The sequence below is a fragment of the Oryzias melastigma genome, linkage group LG4, assembly GCF_002922805.2.
Source record: "Oryzias melastigma strain HK-1 linkage group LG4, ASM292280v2, whole genome shotgun sequence".
Taxonomy (NCBI): domain Eukaryota; kingdom Metazoa; phylum Chordata; class Actinopteri; order Beloniformes; family Adrianichthyidae; genus Oryzias; species Oryzias melastigma.
Genome location: NC_050515.1, coordinates 27,532,836 through 27,557,629, shown reverse-complemented (window position 1 = coordinate 27,557,629; position 24,794 = coordinate 27,532,836). Strand labels below are relative to the sequence as shown.

The 24,794-nt window shown below is 41.5% G+C and overlaps 1 protein-coding gene across 7 annotated transcripts in view; it reads right to left on the bottom strand.

Moving 5' to 3' along the window:
- Positions 1-24,794, bottom strand: part of LOC112136846 — a 65,246-nt gene that overhangs the window by 17,802 nt on the left and 22,650 nt on the right. For 4 of the 7 annotated variants that reach the window (XM_024258769.2, XM_024258770.2, XM_024258776.2 and 1 more), the window contains 8 exons: positions 20,539-20,588; positions 20,409-20,469; positions 13,926-14,080; positions 12,468-12,501; positions 12,038-12,124; positions 11,760-11,953; positions 11,594-11,688; positions 3,810-3,909 (listed from right to left, as the gene is read on the bottom strand). In XM_024258769.2, the coding sequence (XP_024114537.1) occupies positions 3,810-3,909; positions 11,594-11,688; positions 11,760-11,953; positions 12,038-12,124; positions 12,468-12,501; positions 13,926-14,080; positions 20,409-20,469; positions 20,539-20,588 (776 nt within the window). The remainder of the gene's footprint in view (positions 1-3,809; positions 3,910-11,593; positions 11,689-11,759; positions 11,954-12,037; positions 12,125-12,467; positions 12,502-13,925; positions 14,081-20,408; positions 20,470-20,538; positions 20,589-24,794) is intronic. The other 3 variants (XM_024258773.2, XM_024258774.2, XM_024258777.2) reach the window with 3 other exon arrangements.

The following is a 24,794-nucleotide window of genomic DNA, read 5'->3' as shown; positions in this document are numbered from 1 at the left end:
GCAGTTTTCTGCAGGCACCGTTTTCAGTGCAGGTGGGGATCTGCTGACCTCAACTGGGGACATTGTTGGGCGGTGGAAGGAATACTTTAAGGATCTCCTCAACCCTGCTGACATGCCTTCCATTGAGTAAGCAGAGGCTGAGGACACTGGGGTGGAACTGTCCATTACCCAAGCTGAGGTCACTGAGGTAGTCAAAGAGCTCCTCGTGGCAAGGCTACGGGAGTGGATGAGGTTCACTCTTAGTACCTCAAGTCTCTGGATGTTGTAGGAGTGTCTTAATTGACACGTCTCTACAGCATTGCGTGGCAGACAGGAACCGTACCACTGGACTGGCAGACTGGGGTGGTGGTTCCCCTTTTCAAGAAGGGGGACCGGGGAATCACACTCCTCAGCCTCCCTGGGAAAGTTTATGCCAGGGTACTGGAGAGGAGAGTCCGTCCGATAGTCGAACCTCAGATTCAAGAACAACAGTGCGATTTCCACCCTGGTCGTGGAACAGTGGACCAGCTCTACACCCTCTTCAGGGTGCTGGAGGGTTCGTGGGAGTTCGCTCATCCAGTCATTATGTGTTTTGTGGATTTGGAGAAGGCGAACGACGTGGTGCCGTGGTGTCCTGTGGAGGGTGCTCTGGGAGTATGGGGTCCGGGGAGCCTTACTCAGGGCAGTCCGGTCTCTGTATGACCGGAGCAGGAGCGTGGTTCGGATGGCCGGCAGTAAGTCAGACCTGTTTCTGGTGCATGTTGGACTCCGGCAGGGCTGCCCTTTATCACCGGTTCTCTTCATGGACAGAATTTCTAGGCGCAGCCAGGGGCCGGAGGGGGTCTGGTTTGGGGACCACAGGATTTCCTCTCTGCTCTTTGCGGATGATGTTGTTCTTTGGGTCCATCAAGCCGGGATCTCCAGCATTCATTGGAGCGGTTTGCAGCAGAGTGTGAAGCGACTGGAATGAGGGTCAGCACCGCTAAGTCTGAGGCCATGGTTCTCGACCGGAGAAAGGTAGTTTGCCCTCTCTCGGTGGGCGGAGTCTCCTGCCTCAGGTGGAGGAGTTTAAATATCTTGGGGTCTTGTTCATGAGTGAGGGAAGATCGGAGCGTGAGATCGACAGGCGGATTGGAGCAGCGTCCGCCATTTTGCGGTCGCTGTACCGGTCCGTTGTGGTTAACAGAGAGCTGAGCCATAAAGCAAAGCTCTCGATTTACCGGTCGATTTTCGTTCCAGTACTCACCTATGGTCATGAGCTCTGGGTCGTGACCGAAAGAACTAGATCCCCACTACAAGCGGCTGAAATTAGTTTTCTCTGGAGGGTGCCTGGGCGCTCCCTTAGAGATAGGGTGAGGAGCTCGGTCACTCGGAGAGAGCTCGGAGTAGAGCCGCTTCTCCTCCACATCCAGAGGAGCCAGTTGAGGTGGTTCGGGCATCTGGTTCAGATGCCTCCCGGACGCCTCCCTGGTGAGGTGTTCCGGGCATGTCCCACTGGGCGGAGGCCCCAGGGAAGACTCAGGACACGCTGGAGAGACTGTGTTTCTAGGCTGACCTGGGAACGCCTCTGGGTCCCCCCAGAGGAGCTGGAGGAAGTGGATGGGGAGAGGGAAGTCTGGGCATCTTTGCTTAGACTGCTGCCCCCGCGACCCGGTCCGGATGAAGCGGAAGAAGATGGATGGATGGATGGAGGGTGCTTAATGGAAATATCACAACTTCGAAAATTTTAATTTATTGGAAAAAAAAAAGCTGTTGTGCTTGGAGGAGGTTGTTTTGGGGAGAAATCAAAATGGACATTTTTCACAAAACTGCAATGGAAACATTTTTTTCAAATTAAATTCACTTCTTGGTAGGAAGTGTCTGCCCTGAGCGCTGCATAGCGAGCGCCATGAGAAATCCCACAGCATATAAGTTGCATGTCATCATTGGATCCACAGCTCCTCCATAAAATCATCAAGATTTCCTCGTATCACTTCATCTGTAGCCGCTTTTTGCAGCTTATAGCCTGAATAAGATGCAGACGTCTCCTTTGACAGACGCAGACGTCTCCTTTGACAGATGAGGATGATCACGAGTGACGTGGCAGAAACTTGAATTGAACTTGTCATGTTTTTAAACAGAAAAAAGGGTCCAGCTGATTACTTGTTAAAATGGCTATTTTTTTTTCAATACCACCTAACCGGTTTATCACGTACATCTGTGACTGTAAATGGACCAACTGTGCTGCACACATGCGTGCAACACTGATGTGACCCAAACACTCATTTTTATTGAATTAAATTAAAGCAATACCTGTTCTCATCCATATGTTTTTAATGACTTATGTGAGTTGGTTTGTGTTTATTTGCATAATTATGATTTAATGGAAACAGTGTCACTGCAAAACTGTGTTTTTTTTCGACATCTCTAGAATTTCAATAAAGTTTTGTGCATATGTATCATGGAGATGCAGCTAGTGTCAATCTTTTTGTTTGAGCTGAAATTGGTTCAGAAAGGTGTTTTACTCTGGAAACAGATCGAGTTCAGGATGACAACCACAAATTTTATGTCTTATTGTTGTTTCTGAGTTCCATAAAACAAGGCTGCAGCGCATGGCAAAATGGACCACCATGGAGACTCAGAACGCCACCACATGCAGGAGGCTGTTGGTTTTTGAGCTTTGAGTTGTGATGTTTTTGCTCATCTAAATATTTAAGCTTAGTTAGATCTGTAAATGTCAGCTATGTCTTTTGTTTTTAATCTTGTTTTATGCTGGAGAGCATGTCCTTTTAGTACTAATAAAGTTATTATATTTATTTATGTTTTAGTCATTATTGGATCATGTTTTTCAATTACATTTATTTCATTTTCACAGCACATAAAATATTTCACTATTTTCTTGTACTTGGTGAAAATGAAAGTGGACAGAAAGAAGTAAACTTATCTCTGCCCCATTTAACGAAATACAACTATTTTAACCAACTATATCTCTTTGTAATGGAACATAAAAAGATCAAATGGCTGGCAAACAAAACAAATCCAAAGCAAACAAACCACAAACAAGTTGAATAGTTGTGGGAGAAATTGTTTTTTATTCAAATAAAATAAACATTTTAGTAGATTACCAAATGTCTGATTCCGTTAAAAGTTATTGTAATAATTAGACTTTTTTTTTCTCATAACTGTGTCTGACTAGTTAGATTTTTGATGGTATCAAAGTGTTTTAGTTATGAATGTTTTGAAAAATTAAAAGAAAGTTTTTTTTGTTTTTTGTAATAAAATGCATTCATTCGTTCTAAAAAATAGACATGTGTCTGGTTTTGCTGACTGAATAAGGGAATTTGTTGGGTGGTTTTCTTTTCAATGGTTTTTGGCTCCCAGCAACACAGAGAGGAAATATGTCATAATTAAAATGAAATTGTCAAAATTGTTTTGCTTCTTAAACCAATAATTATTTTAATCACATGACAATACCCATGTCAGATTATTGTTAAAAGATTAAATAAATTTTTTTTTGTTGTTGATATAAATACACTTTCTTCATTAAAAATAGCACTCCTTAGACGTTTTCGAGAGCCTGTTCCACTTCCGATCCATCCAGAAAAAGAGTCCTTTTTTATGATTTTCTTTATTTTAAAGATCTCTTCGAACGAATTAATTATTTCGTTCTAATGCTTTAATTATATAGTGGGAAAAAGTAAATATTCCGAGGGAACTAAATCAAAACTTCTGAGAACTAAGTATTTTTTTAACCCATGTCAGGTCAGGGGCTCTATTTTAAACATACAAATATGTGTTTCAGAAATTTCATGCTGAGCTCCTGTGTTAATGTGTGGGTTGCAGGTAGGTACCAGAATCTCAGAGTTGATGGAGTTCAGTGTTGCTGTGTTTTCTTCCAGATGCTTCAGTTCATCAGAAATTGCGCCCTCACATTGCTGCAGAAAGAGCATCCTGCACACAAACAGATGTAAGCTTTTAAAGCATGAAACAGTGAGGAAGCTGAGAATGTGCAGTTTGTGCACTAATGGCTACGTGGTGGGCAGTAAGGCTGTGCATTAGCCAGAGTTTGGCAAAGTATACATGTGTACACATGTCACGATACAATCCATCTCAATAAATCCCAAAACTGGAACAGAGACAATATATCAACTTTTTTTAAAAAAAAAATGTTGAATACTAGAACACCTTTCGCAGGAACAAAAATGTATAAAATTCATTTGATTTAATTGTCACAGCATTAAGAGCCGCTACTGTAGCTCACACACAAACAGTTTTTAATCAAACTTCAAGTGCTTTTCTTTATTTTTAAAATAAATTATTAAATATTGTTTAAACAGCTAACATTGTCTGGTCTCCTCAGCAAAAACTTCTTTACTGTATTAAAAAAAAAACAAGGCTTAAAAATGATTCAACCAAAACCTTATTTAGGCATGCTCTGTATTTCCAACACTGCCTAAATGTACTTTATAGACTTGCAAATGACTCCTGGAACAGAACAGAACAGAACAGAACAGAACAGAACAGAACAGAACAGAACAGAACAGAATAGAATAGAATAGAATAGAATAGAACACCTTCATTGTCATTATATTTGGTACAATGCATGTCAGGTACAACTCTCTCCAATGTGGACAGTCGATCAAGACGCCTAAAATACAAAAAGAAACACCTTACGTTAGAAGAAAATGTGCAAAGTAAAAAAATTTAAAAAATCTGAAAATATACAAGGAATAAGAAAATGTGCTAAATCAGACAAGTGTGCAATAGTTGCAGAGGAATGACCATTATTTCCACATTTTCATATTCAAGGTTTTTAAGACATTTTAAGACCTGCGGGACCCCTGAATCCTCAGCAATAACATGTACGTCATGTGGGTAGGCCTGCTGATGGTTGTTAAGGGCTTCCAGTAGCAGAGAGAGAGCTGTTTTAACATTAGCGTCTGGTGGAATGTTAACTGCAGTGATGATAACAGCAGCTAGCTCGCGAGGCAGGAAGGAAGGAAGGTCTGCATCCTTCTGACATAAACTCTAGGTCGGGAGAGCAGTGTGTGTCCATCACTGTGCTGCTGTTACACCAACCTTCATGCACTGAGATGCAGTGTCCCCTTCCCTCCGTCTTTCTCAAATGGGATCCCCCCCACCCCCACCACCCCTGTCTTTCCCAGAGTTTCTGTTTCTATCCTGTCTGTGTGGCATGCAGCCTGCTTACTGCATCAAAGTGTCCAGAATCTGTGCATGAAGCCACATCTCCCTAATAATAAGCGCGGAGCATTCACGTATATACAATTTCCTGCAAAGTGTAATTCCAAGTCAACCGTTTAGTGTATCATGGATCGAGTGTTTGTCAGGTAAAGGCTTGGCAGTGGTGGTTTCAGAGCAGACCAGCTCTGCAGCCCCACTGCTTCCTTCTGCCAGACCCAACAACAATCCACAGAGATCCCGCTGGTCTTGCTGTTTTGCTCGGAATGTTGAATGAATGAATGAATGAAATGGTTTATTTCAAGCAATCAGGTCATAGTACATGGCATAGCATATCACTTAATGAATCAGAAGTAGATCACTTGAAAGGGAGTGGAAGGAAGCGAACTTATATAATCCCACCCCGACTCGACCATTTTCTCTATGTGAATTATCAGTGGGTGTCTGGGCTCACGCATGAACATGGACACACCTTGGACCTAGTTTTTATTCATGGTTTATCTATTTTAAATATGGATATCCGTGACAGTGTGTTCTCTGATCACCTGCCGGTTTTGTTTGATGTGGAGTTTTCCCGCCCTACACTTAAAGTTGATGCTCCTGTTCATTTTTAACCCTGCAGCAGCTTGAGACAGTGATCCACGCTTTTATTACATCTCGGCTGGATTATTGTAATTCCCTTTTATTCGGGGTTAGCCAGTCCTCTCTTTCACGGTTGCAACTGGTTCAAAACGCCGCTGCTCGTATGCTGGTTGGAGCACGAAAGAGAGAACACACCACACCCATCCTGGCTTCCCTCCACTGGCTGCCTGTTTGTTTTAGAGTTCAGTTCAAGATTCTTTTATTTGTTTTTAAATCCTTGAATGGTCTCGCCCCACCTGACATCTCAGAGCTTCTCTCTCCCTACACTCCTCCCCGGTGCCTCTGGTCTGCTGATCAGCTGCTCCTGGAGGTACCGAGGGCTACGAGGAAGTGTAGAGGGGATCGAGCCTTTTCCATTTGTGCCCCAAAGCTCTGGAACGCTCTGCCTTTTAACATTCGTGATGCCTCGTCTCTGTCAATTTTTAAAAAGAAGCTTAAAACCCATTTTTACAGTCAAGCTTTTAACGTTCCTTGAGACTCTGCTCTGTTTTTACTCTGTTTTTAACTCTGTTACTGTCTTGGTTTTTAGTTGTTTTGTGCTTGTATTTTATCTATTAGTGTTCTTGGTGTTTTAATGTACAGCACTTTGTAGCAGTCTGCCTGCGTTAAAGCGCTTTATAAATAAACTTGATTGATTGATTGATAATAAAAAAAATACAATTTGTGCAGATTGTATGCATCAAAGAATGATTATAGTACACAAAAAATAATGAATTGAAAAGAAAAGGATCAGGAATTTGAGCAGAATCAGTGCTACTTCATAGCTTAGGAACAAGTTTAAGGCCACGTAATCATTCTTCATTGTTATGACTGAGAGACTGAAGGTCTCATATCTCAAGGGAAATGTGCTCATTCTGCAGCTCAGAATCGGGTTAGAGTTCACATCCAGCGGTTTTTTTTGAGTTCACATTTCACATTTTGCTTGAATTAAAGGGTCAGACATGCGTAATCCCACAGTTCTCAAAGTCTTTCATGGATTTTATTTCCAGAGGCTTCGTCTGGTTCGGTGGTCCGAGTGGTTTGACAATGATTCCGGAGTTCAGAATCTACGTGCTGTGGATCTGTTTCCTCAACCGTTGGATTCTTACGTGTTTAGCCAGATCAGCGTGATATTTAGAAAGATGTTCATTAAGAAAGACAGCAGAGCCCTTCAGGTGTTTGTGTTGTTTCATCAAGGCTGTCTTGTGCTTTCGATTCACAAACCTGATCAGGATCGCTGGTTTATCCATATTCTTTCTCAGAGGAAGCGGATGACAGACCTCAACAGTATTTAGGTCCAAGAAAATCCCTTTAGACACAAGGAATACTCCAACTTGATTCTCCACGGTCAGGTTAGCATCCATCACAGCTCTGTTAGCTTCCATGCTAGCGTTGGCAGCACCAGGCCGCACCCGGGGTTGTAGTTGAAGTACCGTGAGAATCACATTATTCATCCGTGCCTGTTGATCCATGTCATGCATTCTTCTATTCCAGGAGATCTTGGCGATTATCTCGTTGTTCGTTACGTGCCTTTTCTTGACGGAAATCTTCCACGAGTTGCAGCAGCGGTGTTAGCTTAGCTTGAAGCTCCAGCAGGGCTGACAGTTTAGATTCAGAGAGAACTGCTGGGGTTAGCTTAGCCTGTATGTCAGCTAACGCGTTTGAGCTCTGCCAGATCAGCTTCAAGATTTTTCTTCGGTGCCATGTTCAACTCTCCTTGTTGCGGTAGTTGTTGCTGCAGCTTGGTGATTAAAGTCGCTTGTAGGCAACTTAAAAAAACTCTAAAAGACTTTAAAAGCCGAAGAGTTGAGGAGAGCTGGAGACACGTCTGCTAGTGACCCGGAACCGGAAATTAACATGGGTACAGTGGAAGTTGCTGCAGATTGCAAGTTCCACTGGAAACCAATGTCCGGGAGGTCAATACCACTGTAGAGAACAACTAAATTGAATTAAATTTCACAACTAAAGAAACAATGAAGAATCATTAACATGGCAAAATGCCAATTTCAGATTAAATTGAGTTGCATCTATGCCAATGAGCAGTGGAACAATAACCATATTGTTCTGGTGCGGTGCACGGCTGCTGAAAAAGGCTTGGCATGCTGCAACAGTCAGGAGTTTAAATGGAACACAAAGGTAAGACTAAATATTTGCTTGTAAAAAAATTTACGTTGTTTTGGCACCATTTGAAATTGATTCCAGTATCGCCAAATTAAATCACAATATTTCACAGAATCTATTTTTTCATCCATCCCTAGTGAGTATAGGCTCATAGGCAAGCCGTCAGAGGTAGGATAAGCCTAATTTCCCAGCCTGGGATGAACAAAGTATTTCTATTCTATCCTAAGTTGCTAAACAAAGATGTGGGAAGTAGTCAGCAGTCAGTACCTGATGGACATTTAAGTAAAGGGGGTATTAGCAGGGCTGATGGGCAGGTAACAGAGGGTAGGTGAACATCTGGAATAGTGGACTTGTGACGGGGAAAGGCAGTGCCTTTGCCCGTGGTTAACATGTCTGGGCTGGTGAACTAGTGAAAGGTTGCCAGTACCGGTACCTTGGCTCAAAAATATTTGAATGCAGGTTTGGGTAGCAGGGCAGTCTGACAGGCAACAGAGAACGAGGCATGTTATGGAGCTATTCTGGGGCCATAAATATTTGAAACCCAAATAAAACATTATGAAAAAAATATTGGTGTTTGAACAAAAAAAAAAGTAAAATGCCCAAAATTTATTTCTATTGTAAAATAAGCTTCATTATTTCGACCTTCAAATGTTTTGTTTTTTAGGTTTCAAAACTCAAAACTTCAATCTCTGAACTTTTGCCCACGTTGGGGCTTGTTGGGGCGGGGCTAACCCAAAGGACCAATCAAAATCAATGAAGGTGGTAGCTTCAGTCCCGGTGCATTCACAGATTCTGAGAACTGTAATAACTACAGTCAGAAAATTGTTGTTTAGTCTATACTATCATAGATGGAAGTTGTTCCAAGACAGTGTTGTGGTGGAAAAACGTTGAATCCGATGGAGGAACAGACACATTTTAGGATTAACACAAGTGTTTAATAAGTAATCAGAATAATACACGCGGTGCACGCAAGCGTGTAGGGAAGCTCTTTCATAGAGGGATCTGACGAACTGACAAGATGCAGACTCTTTTTAGGGCTCCTACTTACATTTGTCTCTGGGTCAACATTTTATCTATGTCTTAACATCAAACACTCCCTATGTTGGAATCCTAACGAACTGCAGGCTGTTTTAGGTATCTGAGAATGCATTCAGAGGCATGTGTTAATGTACCCACTAGGTTCATTCAAAAGTTACAGAGCTTCATTGAAAGGTTACATAAGAATACAATGGAATTAGAATTTAATCAAAAATATTCTCTTACAGTGTAAAAATCAGAGTTTTATCACGTACAAACCGCGCGTCCAAAACACTCTTTTAGCCAGTTCAAAGCGATATCTTATCGAGTTAAATACAGTCGTAGAAAATGTCTTTATGCTTGTATAAAATGGTGATGTGGTGGGTCGCCGTTATTAAGCTTACAGAACACTATGTTAAAATGTAGGGTGCTGGTGGTGCAGTGGCACTGCATATAATTTATGAACATGATGTGAGAACTCACCATTGACTGTAAAAATAGTGGACTTATCGAGCCATGAGGTCCCCCATCGGAAATGCATTACCTCCACTCCTCGTGAAAGTAGGCCACCGCTTTCACCGTCACTTCCTGAAATGGCTATTGCCATATTGCAAACGTCTGCAACCCATCTTCAGCGATTGGTCTGAGTCTCTGTGAGTCATAGCTGAGTCAAGAATCTACAGGAAGTACTGTCACCAATCTGGAGGGAGTTTGTTGTGAGTGTTCGCCTCTTTCCACGCCTCGACCACGAGACCGCGGGAAATAAACAGCTTCTACTTTAATAACGGCGGCTCGGGAGAATTATACAAGTCCTTGTTGAAGCCTTTGAGGGAGAACCATTCCAACATTTGATTCTGTCAGCGGTCCTTTTGGATTTACTTACATTTATTCCTTTTAGTCGAGATAAAAGGAGCATTTGGGTGACGCCGCTGCAGAACGGCGCGTCCACCTTTATCATGAAAGGGCTAACACCTCAATGTAAGGGCAGGGTCATCTGGACCCCATTTTAGAGCACGAAGGTTAAAAGCTGAATTAAATATGATAAGGAAAATACTACGGAGAGTGACACAATGAATCCTCCTGTTTGTGGAGATTTTGTTATCAGATTCAAAAGCCATTTTTGACCACTTGTGTGTTTTTGTTGTCTTTTTTTGTCCTGACTCTAGGGACCTTCACTAGCCTGCACCTGAGGACCTGAGAGCTCTTGGAGGTTCATAAGCTAAGCGCAAATCTGATATAAAAGAAGAACCAAGACAATGAACACTTTCATAAACTATGAAAAGAATCTCAAAATCAATCCTAAAGCTGACAGGGAGCCAGTGCAGAGATTTCAGAATCGGTGTAATGCGCTCCCTCTTCCTGTTCCCATTAAAACTCAGCAGCCGAGCCCCCCCCCACGAACGTTAAACAAAGAAAAAAGACCAAAGCACATAACCTCAGAGTGAAATCTATTTCTACAGAGTAAATCCTCATCTAAAAATGTGGAGAGCATGGGTCTCTTGTTGTTTTAAACTGCTGCATCGGTACATTCCATTGAGGAAAACAACAGTAGGACAATGATTGGTACATTGTTGAATTGTAAAGTAGGTGTTAAAAGGTCTTCACGGACCCATTGATGAAGTCTGCTCCCATTGGCTACCCGTCATCTGTCAATCAAACCCCCCAGACGTTCGACGTCAGACCCACAAACGCTTATTGAGCCATCTGATTGGTCAATTTATAACTCTAATAACTTGTGATAATGGAAAAAAATCTTTGAAAAAAAATTAGGATTAGAAAAAAGAAGTTAAGCAGAAAGCAGCAGAGGAAGAATGATTATTCTGACATATAAAATGACTGAGAAATAACTGTCTGTTTCTCAATGTAAGTCAATGGGACTTTGGCCTTTTTGCAACCCAGTGGTACTTCCTATATGGAACACGGAAGTAGGGGGGGCTTGCTCTGTCCAGTTATATACAGTCTATGGAACTAATGCAGGTTCAAATCCCACTGAAGGCAGGTTTTAACTTTTTTTTTTTTAACAAAGTTACATTTAAGTTATGTGCAAGACTGTGTAATAGTCATTTTAAAAAGTTGTTCATATCACTACAAGAAAATGTTTTATGTGTAATGAAATGTAACTATGTATTTAAAAACAAAAGTTAAAACCAGCCAGCAGTGGGATTCGAACCCGGGTGAATCCTAGAAAAATAATTACAAGTCTCACACATTACCCTTCACCATCAGCACTCTATACTTCACGCATACACATTGCTCTGTAGGGTTAATAAGGGCGAGCCACCACACGGTGACGGACTTGGGCATCACATTTTCAGAGATTCATTCATTCATTCATAGATGTCTCACATTTTTAAGCAGTAATCAAGTGTTTCTGCTGTCACAGCTTGTTGGTTTGGTCATTTGTTTTCTACAAAAGGAGATTCCTTTATTGTCTTTTTCAAACAAAGTCTGTTTTGATATTTTCAATAGATTATTACTGTAATAAATACTTGTAAAAACAAAGAAGAAACAGAAGAGAAAGAGCTCCATAGCTGCTGTCCAGATGACTGGGGTAGAGGAAACCACCCATCAACAAGTGTGTATGGTATTTGTGTTGTTGATGTACAACTGGACTGGGAGCTGGACAGCTGATTGGAGCTATACTGGGCTTGGACTGGTGAGTGGATGTGGGCATTACCTGTGCTGATGGACAGTTGTGAGGAGCGGGGAAACATGTTGCTGACATTCCGCCAGGGACTGCAGAACCTCAGCTTCAGCTTTTTGCCTGGCGCTCTGAAATATATGTATACAATTTCATAGTTATCTATCAGACCAATAGTCAGTCACCATGTCTGGGTGCAGACCGTGAAGATCTGCTCCAGCTGATCTCTGAAGTCCTTGAATGCAGCCTTGATCCCAGACGACTCCGGCTCTGCTGGCTCCTCATTCACAGACTGCATCTGGTTGTCTAAAGACCACACTCTATTAGTGAAGGTGGATTCTGTCAACTCTTCACCTTCAGATGAGTGTTCAACAGCAGCATGCGGACAAATCAGACCTAAAAAAAAAGTCAAACAACCAGCATGCATTGCTTCAAATCTGTAACAGGTTTTCACCTTTTAATAGAAAAAAAACAAAGAACCTGCATAGTGAGAGTGGTCCTCATCCTGAGGAGGGCCTGTGCGCTTCTTATGTGCAGGTTCACCCTTAGTCTGCCCTGTAAGGTATCCTAAATACAGGACAGCCAAAGTTAAAACACACCATACACCCCCACCCCCCTCCCCCATTTTGTTCAAATAATGTTTTCATGCTGGATTCTTCATTCGTCAACACTATCTGCCATTTTAAGCACCTTGAGAAATGCTAAAATCTAAATTGGTTTTTATAATATTCACTTTATTTAAAGAGTGATAAAAAAACATTATTATTATTTTTGAACAATACAACATTTTTCAGCTTTAACCAAAAAGGTCTTCATGCTGCAGTAAACTAGCTGCTGTAACACTGCACTGTACCAGTTCTGTACATCATGTTAGCATGTGGCTAAACAACAGTTAGGAAGAAGGAAAAACCTGAGTCTAGAGCTTTCCTTCTCTTGAGCACATCCTGGAAATAAACAGATAAAAAAAGCATTTAAAAAAATTAATGCAATTCCAACTGATTCTGAAAGCTTAGAAAAGCGCCTTTTTGCTGATAGACAATGTTGAAATGTAGCGCAAAGCTTCCTTCCTCTGTTTTCAGAATGGAATGATGTTAAATGTGTAAACTGTCAAAGAGCCACAGTACTTCAAAAGGTGTTATAAAGGAGAACAAGTGTTCGGATCCCACCCTTCATAAGAGGGCAGGGTCAGTGCACACTCCATACAGCCCCCCCAGGAGCAGGATCCCAGGATCACCCCATCCCAGAAAGGTAAGTGAAATTAAATTAAATTATTTTTTAAATTTAAACAGTGGGAGGCCCATTATAAAATAATTATTTTTTTTTTCACACAGGGGGAGTGGTTAGGTTTAGGGCCCACCCCCCTGGGGTTAAGTTTAGGGGTTCTGGACCGGGTTAAGGTTAGGTTTAGGGTTATGCTTAGGGTTAGGGTTAAAATCATTACGTTTTTTTCTACAGGGGGAGTGTTTAAGTTTAGGGCCCACCCCCCTGGGGTTAAGTTTAGGGGTTCTGGACCGGGTTAAGGTTGGGGTCAAGGTCAGGGTTAGGGCCAGAGAAGTTCTTTCCACAGGGGGAGTGTTTAAGTTTAGGGCCCACCCCCCTGGGGTTAAGTTTAGGGGTTCTGGACCGGGTTAAGTTTAGTTTTTTGGACGGTGGGAGGAAGCCGGAGTCCCTGGTGAAAACCCCCACATGCACGGGGAGAACATGCAAACTCCACACAGAAAGGTCCCAAATCCCCCAGCCGGGATTCGAACCGGGGCCTTCTTGCTGTGAGGCAAGAGTGCTAACCACTGCGCCACCGTGCAAGACAAAGGCAGTTATGAGATCTAAAGCAACAACAGAAGGAAAATAATCAAGCATCACAAGATGACCTTATTGAGTCAGATTTCATAGAACTCAAGCAGAAAGTGCAGAACGTGCTGATCAACAAATAATATATTAGCTTCAGTAAAATACAGAAATTCCTTTTTTTTTAATTTAACCTTCATTTTACCAGGAATCCCTATTGAGGTTAGATCTCTTTCACGGGTGACCTGGGTTTTGTTCATACAATACAGTAGACAATTTTGCTCTCTATCTAAAGCTAGCGAATAGTGTGTGTGAAAGATTAAGTTTTTAAAGTACATGACATGTCACTTTGTTAGTCTTGAAAGCCTGCTTTAGTAGATCGAGTCTTCACATTGACAGGGTCATTGCTTGTTTTATTTAATCAAACATTGGTTGAGGTTGCAATTGTTATTCCAGTGTTGTGAATACAGTTTGGTGCTTTGCACACTTCTTGTATGTTCAGGACATAATAATAAAACACAATACATTTGTAGAATAACATACTCTAACTACTTTTAGCAAATAGACAAAAAGAGACGCTTACATGTTTGGGAGTGTTGTCTCTTTGGAAGTCCACCGTTTGGTCTTTTGGTGAGATATCACAATTATGTGACACAGGCTGAAGATCATCAGACAGGTGATGCTCCAACACACTGCTCTCATCAGTGAGAGCACAGGTAAACTGGAGACCAGCCGAATCTGTACATAGACATTATTAGCTCATGTTAACAATCTTAACAATTCACAGGCAATGTCTGACACCTCAAGATCCATGACCCTCCCACCATGGTCAACACACAACTACGATCCAGAGCCCACAGTTGACACCCCATGATGCACATCTATATCTGACAATACATGATCTGTGGCCCATGCTAGTCACCATCCTATTCATGGCCAATAATCTGAGCTACAATCCAGAATGCATGCCCATTCCGTTACCTAGCAACACGTGCTGTCCAACCAATGTCTGTCCCCAAAAACAAGTGTCAAACTCAAGGCCTGTGGGCCGCATCCAGCCTGGCATGCTTGGTTAGTATTAACCTCCTGAGACTCTAATCTAATGATGCAGCGAGCCCCAAACGTTTTCTCTTCTCACAAGCCACTGAGCCCCAGTTGTCCAGTGAAAGAGCACCATTAAAACAAACCAAACTGGATTGTACATCCCAGGAACTCACACAGAGATGAATAGAATTATTGTAAAGTTTGTTGAGGAAAACATGTTCTCACTGTCTATTGTTGGAATCATTTGAAGATCCATCAGAGCAGGACTTTCCTCTCTGTGCTGTAAAACTTTCATAATGTATACTGATGACCAGAAAACATCAGTGAAAATGTAGCTAAAGACATACTTTCATAGGATACTTGACATACTAGAAACTTTTACTTTCATTTTTATTGAAAATTTGGTTTTTCTCCTCATTTAAAGTTAATATTATTTATATCTACTATTTTTCTTGTTGCAGTTTTGAAATGTAATAATTATGAGTGACAATATTTAAGTTCAGGTTAAGGTACAATAAAAGAGTCAATTACTTACAGTGCAGCAGATATTGTTACTTTTTTGCTGATAATGATGTCCATTTTCTCAACTTTTACTATGATTGAGACTCTGTTGTTAATTTGAACTAAAATTAGGATAACTAAAAGGTGATGATACTTAAAATCTTTACGTTCAGTTTATGTGAAGTTAATATTCCTGTTATTTATATAATGCTTTTTGCAGTTTTTATTGTGGGATGATTCTGATTAGTATATATTCATATGCCTACACTTTGATCCTCTCCCTCTAAAATTAAATTACGTAACTTCATTGGTGGGCTGCACGGTGGCGCAGTGGTTAGCGCTCTTGCCTCACAGCGAGAAGGCCCCGGTTTGAATCCCGGCTGGGACCTTTCTGTGTGGAGTTTGCATGTTCTCCCCATGCATGCGTGGGTTTTCACCGGGGACTCCGGCTTCCTCCCACTGTCCAAAAACATGCTTCATAGGTTAATTGGTGACTCTAAATTGCCCCTAGGTGTGACTGTGAGAGTGAATGGGTGTGTGATTGAGGCCCTGCGACAGACTGGCGACCTGTCCAGGGTGTACCCCGCCTTCGCCCATCAGTAGCCGGGATAGGCTCCGGCACCCCCGTGACCCTGAAAGGGAAGAAGCGGTCTGGAAGATGAATGAATGAATGAATGAATGAACTTCATTGGTAGATCCATAGCAGCATGCTATAAGTGCCAGTTTTATTAAACTACTGTACTTACTAACTTAAGTCATTAAGTAAGATACTTAAGTTATTACTTAAGCATCACTTATTACTTACACAGTGGGAAAAAAATATAAAAATTCTTTGTCATATTTTAATAGACATAGTAACTGGAGTAACTTTACTGAGCAACTAATTACTTTTAAGCTTCAGTAACTAAGCTAGTACAGTCGTATGCAAAAGTTTGGGCAATTATTTCTCCTCCTAAACGCCGGGAGAGGGATCCCCGAGATTTAAGATCTAGAGCAGGGATCAACCTGCATCGGAGCCTGGGGGTGTCCAGGTCTCGGTGGTGCGGGTTCTGGCCTTTGCTGTCAAGAACTGGGCCTCTCCAAAAAATCCACTGGTGGGTGTGTCTAGTCGGACCTTGTTTACATCACTCCTCTGGGACCCTTGTTTCTCTTGAGTGTGACTTTGCTGGGTGGGGGTGGACGGCCCTTTCCCGGCTCCCCCCTGGACCTTTCGCGGCGGGGACGGGCGGGCGTCTATAGGGCATTGAAGCGGGTCTCAGCTGGGGGGCCCTGGCTCGTACCTGGGATAGGCCGGGGGATGCTTGGCACTGCTGGGTGGTGGTGGGCTGTTCCTCTGGGGTTGGGAGCTCTCTGGGGGTGGGGCCTCGCATCAGCCTTCCTGTCGTGGTGGGTTGGGGCCTCCACTCTCTGTGTTCCTGTGTTTTCCGGCTCTTGGGTGTGGGGGACCTCTGCGGTGGCCCTGCGTGCCCTGGTCTTTAATGTTTCGCGGGATTGCCCGGCGGGCGTATTCTCTCCGCGGCCCTGTGGCGGGTGTTAGGGGGGTCTGGGATGCTGCCCTGGTTGGGGGGGTCTTGACGTGGGCATGGCTGGGCTCTTTCTCCCTCTGTACATTCCATCATCATCCACATCAGCAAAGCATAAACAGTCACCAGAGCACAGGTGTCAGCTCACCTTCGCACTAATAGTTTTTGTGACAGAATGAAAGGCTTTATTGGTATCTGTTTGTACAATTCAGTGTGTGTGTGAGGTGCAGTTGTACTGTGTACATTTTGACTACTTTAAATGTAAAGACTATCCTAGCCAACAGGTATGTGTATGACTACTGAGTGTGTGTGTGTAGACAGACGCCGCCCATTCTAGTTTACTATTTAGACCTGGATGTTTTATGATGTTCCCATCTTCTTTTTTCCCCAAAACCGCCTTGCTTGTGTGGACTGCGTGTTGCACGCCACCTTCTTTTAATTCTATTTTCACGGGGTCGGTTTTTAAAATACCGTGCTCCCCATAGTTCTGACTGTTGACAATTAGCTTATTGGTGTAGCTTGTGATCTCATCTACTCTTCTCACAAGGTTCATCTCAACAGACAGAGAGCGGCTGAGCAGATTGTTGACTTTGTGCCCTCATACTACATACATCCTTGATGTGTAGCTTTTGCCTTTGTAGCATACTGCAGCATCAAAGCAACCGAGGCATGACAGTTCTCCTCCAGGGCTGTCTAGTGGGAGGTCAGATGGCTGTAACACCTTTCCTATGGATTCCACTTGGAGCAACAGCGTCCATGCTTCAGCCATTTCATTAGCATTACATACAGAGCCGAGAAAGTAGGTCTGCTCACCTTTCTCCTTCTCCATCTCAGTGACCTCATTCACTGATCTGCTGCTACGACATGCTCTGGCCCATGTCCCATCTTATGTCAGTTATGGCATTTAGCTTTTGAAGCTGGACATCTTTTATCTCCTCTGTGTGGCAGCTTTCCACATCTTCCATATTCCTTTACAGGCTCCTCCCATTTACTGTGTGCGTTTGACTTGCCTGGTTTCTGTTCTTGTCTCCAGTTAGTGTTCTTATTCCTGTGCTGCACCTCTTGAACCGACGCTGCCGTGTCCCCTTGCAGACTCACTTGTGCTGCAACCTCTTCGGCTTGCCGTACAGTTTGAACTGTAAGCGCCAGAGTTAGATCCGACATCAGCTGTAGCCTGCGCGATAGCTCTTTATCTTGGATCCCCACCACGATCCGATCACGGATGTGTTCCTCTTTGGCTGCTCCGAAGTCGCAATGTTCAGACAGCTCAAAGAGGGCTCGGATAAAACTCTCCACTTCCTCCCCTGTGCGCTGCACACACTGGTGAAAACACGCTCTTTCATTTATCACATTCCTCCGCGGGAAAAAATAGTCATCAAACTTTGCTAAGACAACCTCAATTTTGTTTCTGCTAACCATCTCTGTAAATGTGAACAACTTAAAAATATTTTCTGCTTTATTGCCCCGCATAGATGAGGCAGCTCACCTGCACTGGCCCCTCATCCTTATTGAGCTTCGTGGTGATTCTGTATCGCTCAAAATGCTGTCTCCAGTCTGGCCATTCAGACGGCTTGTCAAAGAGAAAGTTGGCGGGCGGATTAAACTTTGCCATTTCACTCGATTCTTTGTCTCCATATTCCATTCATGACGTTGGTTCTGTCCTGGAATCTTCTGAAACCATGTAGAATGACCAGTGGCGATATATTGTTAGTTGGAACCAACCAACTTTTATCAACAGACTTCAGTCTTCCAGACACGCACTTCATTCAGCTGCCATAAATCACACTCCACCACTGTGTTGTATGACAGCAGGATGGGGAACAAATCGCATGGTTTGCTTGAATCTGCGTTGATAGTTACAATCCTCATCGAACATCTCAAAATCCTGGAGGGTCTGACTTCTATAGCACTTTTCTACCTTCCTTGAAGGCCCAAAGCACTTTACAGTCACATGCACACATTCATACACTGATGATGGCTCTGTTGCTGAACACTGGTGCCTATTTTTACATCCTGTTATGCCCGGCTACAGTGTCGGTTTTGGTCCAGTTGTTCGGCTCGGTCCAGCCTATTCCGACTGAGGAAACCCAGAGTGAACCGGAGCTCAGTCCGACTGGAAACAAACCAAGATCATCTCGAGAGTTGGGTCAGAGAGCGGTTCCAGGTCCCAGACCAAGGTTCGCTTGGATGTATTCAGACTGAAAATGTATTCTGAATTATTGGGGGAAATGAACTCTGATTTGATGAACCAAATGTGTCCAGTCTAAATACACCCAGAATTGTGAAAAACCAAACCTGAAATAAAGTTAGCAAGCAAGCAGTACTTTAAATCCATCCTTTAACAGGAGCTATCAGAAGACAAGAAACTGTCTGTGGTGCAACAGTAGAGCGGTCGACTCCTGATCAGAAGATTGCAGGTTCGATTCCTGTCTGGACCGCCCATGTGTCGAAGTGTCCTTGGGAAGACACTGAACCCCACATTGTCTCTAATGGAAGGTTAGCGCTAGAGTTCAGCAGTGGAGCCACCATCAATGTGTGAATGTGTCTGTGACTGTGAAGTGCTTTGGGACCCTCGAGGAAGGTAGAAAAACGCTATACAAGTATACGTCATTAACCGTTTTGGCGACTCAACCATGCAGCCCATTTTTCTTCAGGTTAGGGTTACATTGCACATCTTCATAACATCCACACCACAGTTTTTCAGAAAATCTTGGATCACAGCTGAAGTCATTAGTGGGTTTTTCTTTGCACCCCTAATGAGGAGTCATAGATGAGGATGGTTACCTTTAGCTGTCAAACCCTTTGTATCATCTGTGTTCATGTTTTTAGAACAAAGTCATCAGGGGATGATGGCCTCTTAAATGACCTTTGAACAGGGTAATTTGGGAAGTTTCACTTGTCATTGTGGTTTAAAAAGGGTAAATATTTTTTGACAATTGATAATATATGGCTCTACTCAGAAAATTGTATCATCAATCATATTCTTTGAAAAATGACAAAGAATTCATCATTTCTTCCAGGCCATGTAATGCTGTATTTACAATTTTCTTAATTCATTCAACACCTAGATTGATATGCATTTACTAAAATAACTGATCAACTGACTTAACCCAGTGATCAATCAGACAGGCAATATGAACCCTGGATACATAATCTACATTTTAAATCAAACTATCTATAAAAACACTGCTCATACTTGAGTAGTTAAAATGCATGAATCAGCTGTAACTGAAGTGGATGGACCTCTGCCCACACGGGACATGACACAGATGCCCTGTCCAAAATCGGAAACTGTTGGGCTTAAGATTTTAAGGACAGTGGCCCCTCATACCTGCACTTATTTCTCCCTGATATTAGTAGTTTATGACCTAAGCATTTTTGAACTTGTAGCATTGCCACAAAAGTATCCAGTGGACAAAATAAATAAATAATAATATGAATTAAGTCCACAGGGGTTTGAAAATACTCATGCTTTAAAACTAATAGAAACTGTTTTTTATAAATACTGTGTAGAATTTTGTTGTATCGTGTGAACTCTGGAGGAAGTGGGCGGAGTCACCAGCAAGGAAATAAAAAGAGAAAAGTTTGGGGCGTCGGCGGCCGGTCAGATGGAGGAATAAGACAAAAGGCTGGGGAAGGCTACGAGGGACCCCAGAAAGAATTAAAAAGGATAACCTACCCACAAAAAGCTGGACTAAGGGAGGAAACCACAACCACATCCATTTTGGTGAGACCATTCCATTTTTTTTTGGACTTCTGTTCCTGGTGGATCTATACTTTTTGGACACTCGAATTTTACATGAACACTGGAAGAGATACTAAAAAACCTTAAGCGACTGAAAAGAATAAGAGGACATTTTTTTCATTTTGTTTTGGGGGGGGAATTTAAAGAATATGTGTTTATTTGTTTGAATAGTTTGTGTTGATTAAAAAAGGGAAATTAGTTAAACCCTGATTTAGGTAAAGAGTGTATTTCATGCAACTCGTTACAAACTTACCATTAAAGGTTGAGTTTTTAATCTGATCAAACAGGATCTCTGCTCTGTTTTGGCCCATGAGCTGAAAAGAAAAATTCAGAATATTTACTCAAACAGTTTTTCTCTGGTTTTAATGTGATAATGTCATTACCTTAGGAGGAGAGGAGTCTTCACTGCTGCATGGAGATGACATGGGTAAAACTGGAAGAGTGCTCACAGTCAGCATCTTTACAGTCTGCTTGATGAACTGATCATTTCTGACTGTCCTTGTGTTTTTTAATCTGCTGCTCTCACCACAAGCCTCAATGTGTTCAAATCTGTGTCACAAAATTGTAAAAACTAATTTTTTGATGATTAGTGTCATATTACAAGCTGATGAAACCCTGTTAATGCAAGTGAGAATGCTGAAAGTGGAAGCTGAAGCTAAAGGGCTTTTATCATGATTGTCTTAAGCATTTCAGAGGACATTATATCCATATATGTATGATCATATATTACCTTTGGAACATGAAAGGACACATTATTATGAGATTTGAGTTATTTCTGCGAGCCTTTTTCCCACTCTTAGGTAAGATATCTTGATCTCTGAGAATGCATCTTTCGCTCCTTCTGGGTGCCGCCCATTTCATGACATCATCCTAGAGCCGGCCTTGTCAGCAAGTCTGCGTTTGGCCCGAAAGCAAACATCCAAAGTTTTTCAAAGATGGATGCACATACCATACATCTGCCTTTAGAAGCCCTGGACGTTTCTTCCATCACAGACTGAATGGTGATGGATAATGGGTTCATTTTGCTGTGAATTTTGGTCAAAAAATGCAGACAAGAACACCACTTTTTTTTTTTTTTCTGGTTCTGGGTCATGAGCAGACATGTGTCTCCAGCTCTCCTCAACTCTTCGGCTTTTAAAGTTTTTTAAAGTTGCCCACAAGCGACTTTAATCACCGAGCTGCAGCAACAACTACCGCAACGAAGGAGAGTTGAACATGGCAGCGAAGAAAACTCTTGAAGCTGATTTGGCAGAACTTAAAACTGCGTTAGCCGACATCCAAGCTAAGCTAACCCCAGCTGTTCTCTCTGAATCTACGCTAGCAGCGCTGCTGGAAGCTAAGCTAACACCACTGCTCCAACTCGTGGAAGATTTCCGTCAAGAAAAGGCACACAACGAACAACGAGATAATCGCCAAGATCTCCTGGAATAGAAGAATGCATGACATGGATCAACAGGCACGGATGAATAATGTGATTCTCACGGTACTTCAACTACAACCCCAGGTGCGGCCTGGTGCTACCAGTGCTAGCATGGATGCTAATGGAGCTGTGAAGGATGCTAACCCGACCGTGGAGAATCAAGTTGGAGTTTTTCTTGCGTCTAAAGGAATATCCTTGGACCCAAATACTGTTGAGGTCTGTCATCCGCTTCCTCAGAGAAAGAATACGGATAAACCAGCGATCCTGATCATGTTTGTGAATCGAAAGCACAAGATAGCTCTGTTGAAACAACGTAAAAACCTGAAGGGGTCTAATGTGTTTCTTAATGAGCATCTTTCTAAATATCACGCTGATCTGGCGAAGCACGCAAGAATGTTGCGCAGAAATAAACAGATCCACAGTACATGGATTCTGAACTCCAGAACCTTAGTGAAACCACTCGGACCACCGGACCAGACGAAGCCTCTGGAAATAAAATCCATGAAAGACTTTGAGAACTGTGGGATTACGCATGTCTGACCCTTTAATTCAAGCAAAATGTGAAATGTGAACTAAATAAAAAACCCCACTGGATGTGAACTCTGACCCGATTCTGAGCTGCAGAACGAGCACATTTCCCTTGAGATGAGACCTTCACAGTCTCTCAGTCATAACAACGAAGAAGAACCGTTACCTGGCCTTAAACTTGTTCTTAATCTGTGATGTAGCACTGATTCTGCAAAAAAATAATAATAATAATAATAATAGTTTTTAAATTTTTGATCCTTTTCTTTTCAACTTATTTTTTTGTTATAATAATCATTTTTATGAATACAATCTGCACAAATCGCATTTTTTTGTTAGAATATTTTGATTTTTTTTCTCCATCAACTAGTGAAGATGATTTTTACTTATTACTTTTTCTAGTTTTTATAATAATTCTTTGATTAATACAATCTGCACCAATTGTCTTCTTTTTATGAGAATATTTCGATCTTTACCGCATTAGCAAATTAAGATGATTTAATTATTAATTTTTGCATTATAATAATTCATGCACAAAGTGTTTTGTTTTCAATGAGAATATTAGATTACTGTTTATGTAATATGCAGTAATGATTACTGAAAAGTTTACAATCACTACATTTTCTTTACTGATTAATATAAATTATTTGTCATGGATGCTTTGAAACTTGATTACGTCAATGATATTAATGATCCTTAATAGCCTAAATCTATTAATAAATTTGATATTAAGTCCTGAACTGGATATTGATAGTTCATGTAGAGAAAATGTTATGGTCGAGTCGGGGTGGGATTATATAAGTTCGCTTCCTTCCACTCCCTTTCAAGTGATTTACTTGTGATTCATTAAGTGATATGTTATGTATTATGACCTGATTGCTTGAAATAAACCATTTAATTAATTCATTCATTCATTCACATGATGATGAAAACATTGTATTATGTTCTGATTTCCACTGGTTATGAACGTTTCCTTTTTCTTTGAGGTACCATCAAACTCTGCATCAAAAGCACTCTTCGCTTTCATGTCATTTAAGAGTAATCCTCTAAAAACCTGCATTCTCAATAGAAGCTCCTCCCACACCCACAAAAACAAGCGGGTGGTGGTATCATGCTGACATCAGCATACCACCACCCGCTACCTCCAGGAAGTCTGCTCAGACAGCTCCGCCCCCAATCTAACATCAACACTATTTCTCCACAAAGCTAGAGGTGACCAGCAAAAAACATTCATTTTAGATGCAGAATACAGTATATCTTCCAGTTGTGTCTTGTCTTCAATAAATTCCAGCTCAAACTGGTGCTGGTTACTTTAGATCAGGGGTCCGCAACGTTTATGACATGAAGCGCCAACTCAAAATGTTCTCCTTAACAACTGTACCATCACCAACTATAATGTGACCTCTGTTGCTGTTCATCTTTCGGCTTCTCCTGTCAGGAATCACCACCCTGAATCAAATTTCATAGATCCTTTAGTAATAATACTGGACAGGAGTGGAAATAGATATTCAACTATGTTTGTTTGAAACCAGAAGCACTGCATTTGTGGTTTGTCACACTAACAGCAACAGGATTGGATACATCAGAACAAAATATCCTGAATATTTCTAAAAACTTTACAACTATTATTATTAATAATTAAAACAAATGTGTTTTGGTTTTTTTTTTTTTTTTTTTTACATTATGAGACAGAACCTGAGTAACTTGTTAGTTCATTCTGTTATGATACTTTTATTGTATGTAAAACTAAATGTTTACTTATTCATTAGTTTGCTATTTATAGTGATTTAAATTTTCAGAAACTGGACAGCATCGTTCTTCATTTTTACCTCCAGTAAATGCAGTGGTCATCAGCTGTAATATTAATTTTTAAACTTTTTCATATTTCATATTGACATTTGGCAGAACAGAAAGTAACTCTGAGTATAATCTGACCCTAACCAACAAACTGAAATCATCCATTTTTATTTCTTTAAAGCCCTTTTCATGCGTTGCAGCTCAAAGTGCTTTACAATTAAAACATAAAATACAAAAAGGATAAAAATGAAAACACCCATCCTTTACCCTCCCCTCCCCCCACCACCCACACACTGCATACAGGCAAGAATAAATGAATAGAATAATAGAAGAGTTTAAGGCTTGACTCTGCTGTGATGCTGAATGGTGCAAAAGATGCCCATATGGAAACATAACCTTATTAAAGTCAGCAATGACTAAAATATGGCCATAAGAAAAGCTGTGCAGTCATAAGCTTTTGCAGTTCCATCCACAAACACGCGCTCTTATCGTCACAATTCTCATCTCACCAGCAACAGTTACAAACACAGAATTATTAGAGCTTTTTCATTTTACCGCAGCAACCTTTGTTTTTCCATATGGTGCGCATTAATTAAATCACCCAATCATGAAGGCTGATGCTGGAATTAATGTGTGTTGTGTGAAACTATAAAGTTTTATTTTCATTCATTTCATTTTGGATTTCATTTATTCATTTATAAAGCTCCTTCCACTACCAGTCAAGGAGGCCCAAAGTACTGTACACAAGAAAGACAGAGCAGAATAATAAAATATATAAAAAAGATAAAAGACATAAAGAACATGAAATATATAAAAACATAAAAACAAATTAAAAGCAATCATTACAATAAATATAACAGTCAAAAGGCAGCTAGGTAGATACTTCAGCGCTATAAT